The sequence below is a fragment of the Pteropus vampyrus genome, unplaced genomic scaffold, assembly GCF_000151845.1.
Source record: "Pteropus vampyrus isolate Shadow unplaced genomic scaffold, Pvam_2.0 Scaffold234, whole genome shotgun sequence".
NCBI lineage: Eukaryota > Metazoa > Chordata > Mammalia > Chiroptera > Pteropodidae > Pteropus > Pteropus vampyrus.
Window position 1 is genome coordinate 2,209,819 of NW_011889015.1, and position 10,100 is coordinate 2,219,918.

General features: G+C 40.8%; 1 protein-coding gene across 1 annotated transcript in view; it reads left to right on the plus strand.

The window, feature by feature from the left end:
- The first annotated feature begins 487 nt into the window (after positions 1–487).
- PARP8 (poly(ADP-ribose) polymerase family member 8) overlaps positions 488–10,100 on the plus strand; it is a 156,726-nt gene continuing 147,113 nt past the window's right edge. The window contains exons 1-3 of the mRNA XM_023519734.1: positions 488–788; positions 876–977; positions 1,902–1,956. Coding sequence (XP_023375502.1) covers positions 686–788; positions 876–977; positions 1,902–1,956 — 260 coding nt within the window. The 5' untranslated portion in view covers positions 488–685. The remainder of the gene's footprint in view (positions 789–875; positions 978–1,901; positions 1,957–10,100) is intronic.

Genomic DNA, 10,100 nt, shown 5'->3' on the forward strand with positions numbered 1-10,100 from the left:
TGCGTGTCTGGAGTAATTTCAGGGCTTTTTCTATCTTGTCTGATGTGGCGACAGGAAAGATTTGTTCGTTTGAATTTCAATTTAGGAGGTTTTTCTTTTCCCCTTTCCCCCCATCCAGCCACTCCGGTTTGGGTTTTCCATATGACTCATAATTCCTTCAGAAAGTGGAATCGAATTCATAAAAGTGGTGGATGTTGGGGGGGTGGGGCAGGCTGGGAGCCCCAGGGAGTCTTCACTACCCACATTCATACTCAGCCCCCGGTGCAAGCGGCGGCCCGGTGGGGAAATCCAGCCCGCGTCCGGGATGGCGGCTACTCTTAAAGCCCGGGCGGCCCGGGCCCGGTAACTGGGCGGCGGGCGCGCGGGGCACGGGAGAGTCTGCGGCGGGCGGCGCTGCAGCAGCCTCGGCACAGCCGCCGCCCGCGAGCGCGAGTGTGCGCGGGTGTGGAAGGCCGGCGTGCGGGCCGCGAGGGGTGTGCGCGCGGGAGGCGGAGCCCCTCGCCGGCGCCCGCCGCCCCGCCGGTGATCGCTCTCCGGCCGTCTCCAGCACCCCGGGCCCCCACGGCCGTTGGTCCGGGCGGGGGAGGGAGAAAGTGAGACTCAGTGTCATCACCATCCATTGTCAGGAGGGGAGGAAATTGGAATCCAGCAGCGGCGAGCAGCAGCTGGGCGGTCACATCTGGGAATGCAAAGCCGACCTCCCCCTCCTCCTCCTCCTCCACCACCTCCTCTCTCACCCAGGATCACTTCCGAAACCACTTCGCCTTCAGCCCCTGCCTCGGCCAGAGGTTTCATTTTTAACTGAATATTTACGAAAGCTGGAAGCGTGCGAGGGGGGTGGGGTGGAGTGGAAATAGCGGCTGCTTCTTTTCCAGGGATTGATTTAATGGGGATGTGTTCAAGGCAAGAGCGAATTCAGAAGGATATCGACGTCGTGATCCAGAAGTCCAGAGCCGAGAAGGACTGCTCGTTTGCAGGTGAGTTCTCGTTCCCGAGCCTCCGACCCAGCGCCAGCTTCCCCTGCCCGCCCGCCGCCCCCCTTCCCAGTTTTCAGACCGCGACGTGTGTAGCTGGGGGTGGGAGGTGGGTTGCACGTCCCCATGCCGGGGTTCATTTGGCAACAGCTGCTGCAGCGAGAGCGGGAACCAAAAGGGGGAGGGGGCGCCAGCCTCTCCCCTTCTCCCCTCCCCCCTAGTCTGGGGCAGGCACCAGCTTGGGGGGCAGAACCCAGGTGGCCGGAGCGGGGCTCTAGGCAAAGGGGCCTTGCGTTGTATTTTTAGCTCCCCACAATGCCCCGAGGGTCCAAGCCCGCCTCCGGGGTTTCAGCCGCGGCGCCCCGGGGGCGCGGTAGGACCCGCCGGGTTTGCGCAATGGTCTGAGCGGCGGCTGGGAATGGAGCCCGCTGCGCCGCGCTCGCCGGCTGCGCCGGGCGCTAAGGCCCCCCGGGGCCAGCGCTAGGCGGACCTCGGGCTCCCGCTCCGTCTACTTCCCTCGGACTGACAATGCGGTGCCCTGGAAAGAAGGGACTCCTTGCGTTCCCGAGGCGCCCAACGCCCCTGCCTGGGGTCGTCTTTCGTCCATTTTGCTCCCCCAGGAGAGGGATCGGATTTTGCTTTCGCAGTCTGGAGCTTGGCGGGGGCCGCTTCCGGTCGCCGGGACCGGGACGTTCCCACCGTTACCATGGCAGCCGGCACTTGTTGCGGGGGGCGGCCTCCCGCCGCTCCCGCGGGGGGTGCGCAGCATGCCCTCCGGGGCGCCGCGGAGAGGGGTCCTAGCGGCTCTAGCCCTCGCCTCCCGCCCCGCCAGGCCTTTTCTTGGCTCCGCTAAACAGGGTGCCCCAGTCTTGACCAGAGTGAACAATCCACTGAAGGGGTAGCTTTTAACCGGACTTTCTGTTTCAGATTTCAGATATTCAGACTCCACCTTTACTTTCACCTACGTTGGCGGCCCCAAAAGGTATTTATGTGTATAGAGTTGCTTCATTTCCTGTTCACACGCTTGTGTTTCCTTTGTTCTTAGTGTGTTCCGTGTTTGGATTTTTTTTTTTTTTTTCATTCTCGTTGCATCCCAAGTGTGAGGTCCCTCGGTTTTGAACAGCAGAGGGGAAATAAATGTTTGATTTAAGCGTTTCTAAGATCACGCCACTGAGCTGAAAGAACTCTTGCATTCTTCATGTTAAAGCTGTTCTACAGTAGTAGTTTGCTCTTTAGGCGTTTGGGGGTTGATATTATAAAGAGGATGCAAAACGGAGTACTGGGTATGAAGTGAAATGCATAAAAGACGTAAGATGTCTCACAATGGTTTGGTTACAAGTAATGATTTTCCTGGTGAATTGGCACTGCATGTTTCCATGTTTTCTGAAGGTTGACATAAACATTCAGTCTGCCAATTTTCCATACTTGTTTTTTTTTTTTAAGGACTGATGTTTTGATTTTTACATTTAGTTGTAGGAAAACATTTGGAAGTTATATGTAGCTGAAGCTTGTAACTTCTTTCTTGAGGGGGAAGAATGACAGATGCATGCGTTAATACTAAATTGTTAACAGTGGTAAAAGAAGTCTAAATCTAATTTTGTATTTAGGAGGTAGAGTTAAAATGAAAGGTAGCTATTAAAATATACTTTGCTGTCTTCACTTGTTAAGTTAGGATTTTCTCTCTGTTAGCCCTTTGGTGACACAGTGGCTTAAAAGAACAGTGGCCGCATATGAGAATTGTGAGATTTAGCCTTGTTGTCAGGACTTGACATTCAATATCATTGATCACATTCCAAAATATCTCTTAACTAATGGAAACATTTATGAACATATAAATTACAAAAGGAACTTTCTTCCTTAAATACATTTTAAAAAACTTGGAATTAATGTGAATCTTTAAAATGCTTAAGATCTGTGCTTCAACCTACATCTTAAGAAAGCTTTAATTAAAACTTATCAGGTTTTCCATATGTTCAGTTTATCTAAGCCCCAAGATTGGTATATTGATTTGATTTACTAGTTGAAAATATAACATATATAATATGTACTTATTAGGAGAGAATAAAATTACAATATTTTTTAATTTACTGTAGTACCATCATCTTTGTAATTATGAATAAAAAGAATTAATTAAATTAGAAGAGATTCAACTAAATTAATGCTTCTCCTACACTTAATATCCAGAGGATCTTTGTATATGACTAATATCCTTTTGGATTATATTACAGTTAAAATACAGGCATACCTTGGAGATTTTGTGGTTTTTGGTTCCAGATCACCACAATAAAGCCAATATGGCAATCAAGCGAGTTACATGAATATTTTGGTTTCTTAGTGCATATACAAATGATATTTATACTATATTGTAGTGTGTTAAGTGTGCAGTAGCATTATGTCTAAAAAATGTACCTAATGTCAATGAAAAAATACTTTATTGTCAAAATATTTTAAGCATCATCTGTGCCTTCAGTGAGTCCTATTCCTTTTTCTGGTAGAGGGTCTTACCTTCCATTTGTTAAAAAATGCAGCATCTATTGAAGCATAGTAAAGGGAAGCACAATGAAAGAGGAATGCCTGTGTGCCTTGCATTGAAAACATTCCCCATGCAGTCAGGTAGATAACTGCTTGAACTATCTCACAATTGTTCATCTAGTGAGAGGTGTAGACTAGGAAAACACTGGGTAAGCTTTTCAACTAACTAGCTTTATTATTTTCAATAAGATACTGAGTTCTTTTCTCCTCATTTTGCTTATCCATACAATGAGAGGGTGAACCATGCACTTAATATCTTTAAGATCTGTTAGTAGATGCTGCTTTCAGATTCTTTATCAGCAAATTATTGAGCTAGTGTTAACTTAGCAAGTGCCTCCAAGAGCAAGGCCAGGGGTTGGGATGAATAATTAACTCATCAAGATAACATCAGTTTTCACTGTGGTAACAAGTACCATGGTTGCTCTTAGAGTAAGAGATGTTTACTTTTCTGTGTAATCCTGTTAAGGGACAGCATTTACTTTTGTCCCTGATTTAAATACCCTGGCTCGTGCTTCTAAGATGTTAACAGCCTGTTAAAGAAAAAAAAATAACTGGTACAACTGTTGACCTGATGGCTTTTGTCTTCTCATAGCTTATTCTACAAAATAATGTATAAAAGGCTGTTTTAGTACAGTAATAATAATCCCTTTAACGATAATCTCTTTATGAATTTGTAGCTAATATTAGAGAAGACTTTTTTTTCCGAAAATAAAAATGTACTGTTTTCATTAATTACATTAGATTCCGATATGTATTTCTCATCATGATTGGCAAATCAGGCATTTAAAATTAAAATAATCCCACTCTCTTGATTTACTGTGCTTATCAACTTAAAATATTCAATAGTGCCATTTCAGGTAAACTCGACTTACTTAACCTTAAAAGAAACTTATGGAGAAATAGTATATGATTATCTTGAATTATGTTTAACTCTCATTTCATTTAAACCATTGAGAACATATTTCAAGAGTAATTTTCAATCCAAGTTGTAGATAAAACTTAATATACCGTTTCCTTTCTGAAACTCTCCAAGAATGAGTTACACTTTGTTCTAAAGATAGAGGTAATATTGAGAATTTTTTTTTTTTGCATGTACTGTTTTTTGTGTTTCTGTGGATAAGAGGAAATGCCGGGAGATGGCTTTGTCAGGGCTCGCTGGTGGCCTAGTAAATTGGCCTTTCATTTGGAGGTCATCAGAGGGACAAAGTAAGTGCCTGTTAACATTTGCTATTCTGACTATAGGTGGGGAATGAAGTAGAGCAGACTGTCAGCTGGAAGACTGAGTTCATTGAGTTTTCCCTAATAGGAAGGTCCTTGGAGTTGTTATTCTCACTTCGGGATGTGCAAACTGAGGCTCACATTTACTCAGCTAAATAATAAAGCTGCCATGTAAACCCTGCTCTGTCACATGCCTGAAACCTGTGCTCAGTCCTCTACAAGAGTGTTCCCAGCCTCTGTGAGCATGGAGACACTTTAATATCAAAAAAATTATGCAGACGCTTACTCGAGAGTGGTTGTTTTAGTGTCTTATGATTGAGAAATAATAAGAAAGAGAAGGTTAAATGTTATCATTTGATTATTAATATCTTCTACATATGCTTGAAAGTTTGTAGTATATGTGCAGCGAGATTAGTTCATTTTAGTAATGATCATTATAGGACCACTGATCCTTGGAATAACTCTACAGCTAGTAGTGGTCCAGAGTCTGCCATAGGCTCCTACTGAGTGCTGCCTCCCAATTTCAGGGGTGTGCCAAGAACTATAAACCAGGGGTCTTAACTGTACACAGTTTGTAAATTTATATGAAAGTTATTCCTTTACTGTACTTAGTCATGCTTATGATCTCCTGTCTCGTTCTTGCTCTCTTACTAATTGGCACTAAACTCCTTAAGACCACAAAGGTTGGGGGTTCTGGGTCCTTCATCTCACTTCCAGTCAGACATGCAGTTAATGACAGAAGAAATAGAAGGAATAAAGTGGGTGGTGACAGCTATTGAGGGGATGGGAAAACAGATTGAGTCCGTGGGGCAGTAGTTACCAAAGGCAAGGAGAGAGCACAGGGGCGAGAGGTGCCTGACAGACACCCCCGTGGGATCTCCTAATGTGAGCTTCCAGCAAGGAAAGTATTGTGAAGATACAACTGAGGTTTTAAAATCACACAAATGGTAATTGTTTATTATAGAAATTAGAAAAAGAAATTTAAAAAAAACCCACATAATTTCTCCATCTTCTATTATATTAGAATTCTTTCAAAATTTTTGTCTGTTATGCACATAAAATGTGTCCAAAGATTATATTTTATTCTTTTGAGACCTCACTGTTTTTCACCTAAGAATATAACGATGTTTTTCTTTTAGACAGGATAGAGAATAAATGTTTATTAAATTGGGAGTTTTCCAGTCAAGGGGTGTGACTCTGCATAAGATACCTAATATTTGTATTAGAAACTATTAATACATTAGAAATTTAATAATTTGACAGAGTGTTTAGAGTTGCCCACATATGTGCACCTTTATTGTATGAAGACACCCTTTAATATGGTCATGGGTAAAATGGCATCTTTTGAAGGATACCCTTTGTTTTAGGCGTTTCTGTCCACATAAATGTTTTGGGGCATAGTGTGTGACCCTGATAGTACCACACTCTACAATCCCTCAAATTTTGGACGTGCAAATGAGATTCGCTCCCTCCTTTCTCCTGGGCCTTTGCGTGTGCTTCCTGGAACACCCATCTACATCATCCTGTTCTCCCACCTTTCTCCGGTAATATCTGCTAGGTGTTTCTAAAACTATGTTGTCACAGTATATTGTTTGTACTTGTTCACTTGATCATCTTATCTGAAGGTGAGCCTTGGAGATAGGATCTGTCCTATTCATTGTTTTTCCGGCCCCTAGCTCACTGTCTAGAAAACTTTATTTTCTCAATAAACAGATGTTGCGTGAATACTAAGTGAATGCTGAAAGGTCTTTTGGTAAGTGAGAAGCAATTTTGTAACCAAAATGACCAGGTATGGAGATACTTAAATACTTCAAAAAGCCTCTAATCTGGTGATGTCACTTGTAATGGAATTTTTTATGAACCTAGAGTGACAGAGGTCCCCTAGCCAAGTTATAAGCTCTGTTCTCTGGAGCACATGCTCCGATGATTTCTGGGGACACACAAATAATGCAATTGTTTAGGATAATAGGGAGTTATAGGGACTGTGGCACACTGGAGAGTTTGGACTCTGAAAGTCCAAATTTAATTCAGTTAATAAAACCAACAGCACTCTGGTGATCAAGCAGACCTGAGAAACAATCAACTTGATTGCTAAAGTGCATTTGTTTTCTTTTTCTTAGAAAGGAGAAGTGTTCGTGTATGTAGGAGTAGGGGAGTTGGAGAATAGTGAAGTAGTCCCATCATCTCAAAAAGAGCCATCAATTTTCATTATAAAAGAAGTACATACTCATTCTGAAAAATCTTGAAATATGCAATTATTTTGAAACCATCAAGTGCTCCTTAACATTTCAGAATGAAAAGAATGATCTTTTTTTTTTTTAAATTAAAAATTAGCTTGTTCCTCTTGGCAATGGGGACTTGCTCATCATTGTTAGATCGATTATTATCCAAAATAATGACTTTAAAAAAAGCATGTTCCTTGGAGCCTTGGGAACCTACCTCACAAGCTGCAGTGACTGGTGGAAAGGAAAGCTGAATGAGTGAGAGCTGGACTTTCATACTCCTTTCTAAATTACAGCTGCTCTGGCTCTTTTCTGTTATGTATAAAATTTTCTTTGAAAAAGTTTTCATTGTTAAATGAGTTTAAAACCACTGACCTAAAATAGCCACCTATTTATCACAAAAGTAACTTTATGGAAGCTTCTATATTAAAAAAAATAAATTTAAATTCCACTTATTTCATGGATTAAGAAAATGCTACCAATCATGTTTATTGGGCATACTCTCTGCTGTACTTTTTACCAATTTTACGTCTTGTGTTTGCAACAAAGATGAATAGATATATTGTCAGCTATTTTATATTTTATAGCTGAAGAAACTGAGGCTTGTGTAATTTAAATAACAGTGAGAAACAGAGAAGGGATATACTGCAGTGTTTATGTGAGGTTTAAGAGGCATTGGTTGAACTAGCATGAGTAGAATAGTTGGGCATGTTTGGGGTTGGGGAGGGTTTGCTAGTGGGATGTCTGCCAGGGGCAGTACTGAAAACCTGCTGATTGGCAAGCAAGGTGCCTGAGCCCAGTGCTAAGCATTAATAGTCAGAAAATTATGTACATTGGCTGTGGAATCCTTATGCAAATATTGGGCCGATCCATTTAAATTCCCCATTGTTTCTCTCTGTGGCATTTAAAAAAAACATAGTGAAATTTCATCAGTCCTAAACACATTTTGTAATTCGCTGCACAGATTTGCTTTTGGGTAGACAGTGATGTAGTAGATAAATCTTGTTTTAAGGGAGCTGCCACTGACTTAGTATGGAATTTTAGTCATTATTGACATCGGATCTTTCTTTCGTTCTCTAAATCCTATCTTCCATGTATCTCAAGAAAGACTGATAAGAAATATGTTTTTATTAATTAATAAAGCTTGTCATTCCTATTGTATTGTGACATAATTTAGGTTTTCTGTTCGGTCATCCCACTTAAATGCCAGACACTTCAACACATCAAAACAACTTATCATTTTTTCTTTAATAGAAACTTCTCTTCCTAGCCTTTCCCTGGTCAGTATCGTATCATTCGAGCCAGGTATGGGGACCACAGTCTCAGGTTTCATATATGTCCTACCTTCTTTTTCACCTCTTTTAGAGCTCTACTGACTCTTGTTGAAATCATTGTTGACATCTGCAGCACTTGATTTAGGTCAATTGCTTTAACCCATTGTCTTAAAATTCTTGATTCAACAGCTTGTCGCCCATCCGGTTCGTTTATACCTGAACTCTTTAAGCATCAATTTAATCATAGCATTTACCTGCTCAGAAGGCATCAAATGTGACCGTCGTTTTCTCTATATCAAATTTAAACTCGTATTCTTGTCTTTCAAGAACCACCTTTCCCACCCTTTTATTCATATTTCTCAGGCTTCCAAATACCGATTTGCTACTGTTTGTTTATTGACCTCCTCTCTTCACCCAACAAGTTTGTATTAATTTAGTGCATTAAGTATATACAGCTGTTCAAGGTTTATTGACTGATAACATCAGTGTCACATAATACATACACTTGGTTTTGCATATCAGGATCATGGTTTTTATTATCACAAAGACCAGTTTGTTTAACCTTTTCTTTGACCACAAGTGGCATCTCTGTGAAAATATATGATGTATTTATGTTCAAGAAGAGGATAGAGTGAGACCAATAGTACAACAAAGTGAGAATGAGAAGAGAAAACGAAATCTAAGGAGGATAGGATGAGAATATAAATAGATTATACTCGATCCATTACAAAATAACAGCAACAATAAATCTCGAGTGTAGTTTATTTGCATATCAGTGACATCCTAGTTTGTGGCTGATACCTTCTCGATAGTAAATGGAGGATGCCAAATCGTTCAGTGTTAAATTTAAAAGGGAAACTTCCACTTAAACCTTTGTGCAGTCAGATCAATTTTTCCTGCACAGAAATTAATAGACAGCTAGCTGTTAACTGACTTCCCCAAGATGGTTTTTTTCCTGAACATTTTGAACTTTAACTTGCATATCCTAATGGCAGTGTTTCTAAGATTTGACAATCAACTCTGAAGTGCTTTAGTTATTTCGATTTTCACCGTTATTTTGTTTAAGAAACAAATATAGATTGTTATAATCTAAGAATGACTTATAGAATATTTTTGTATTTTAGGTATAGAACTGGGCTGGAGACTAATATAACTACATTTGTTAGGCTTTCACATCCGTGAGTGAAAAAGTTAAGACAAAATTGGAAAGCCACAAACAAAGATATTAAGGACAGAGATGTGTAAAAGAGATGTATAAAAGAAAATATGTCAAATACAAAGTCACAAAAAATCAATATTCTGTTTAAAGAACTCTAGTTCCTAGCAGAGTGCCTAGAATAAAGTGAATATTTCCTAGTATTTCTGACATGACAGTAATATTTTTCCTGCATTATGCGATAGCATTTTTCAAACTATTTAATTAGATATTGGGTATGTGGCCAGATATGTCTGGGAAATGCTTAGTTAAACAGTATTAAACAATTTTCATGGTTGGCTTTTAGATCCTTTTATATATTAGTACACATTATGCATATCCAAGAGATGAATGAAGTAGTCAGGGTTTTTCAGACTTATTTGATTACAGATCTGGAACATCTTGAGTGAATTGTTTTGTGGAAAACACTTTGGCAAACTCGGAGCCTTATTCATCAAAAATCGTTTCTGAGTAAACAGTGTGTTGTGATAGAAATGGAAACTGCCCATTCACACTGAGCCCCGAAGAATTTATTTTCAGTAATTTTTCTAGAACTTGCTTTATGACAGAAAAGCTTCAGTTAAAAGCATTTTGCATTTTATGCCACTAACTTTTCTGCATGAGGGTTTATGTCTCTGGGTCTTTCACTCTGTCCTCTGTTGAGTGGAATCCTTTTCTGGTAAGG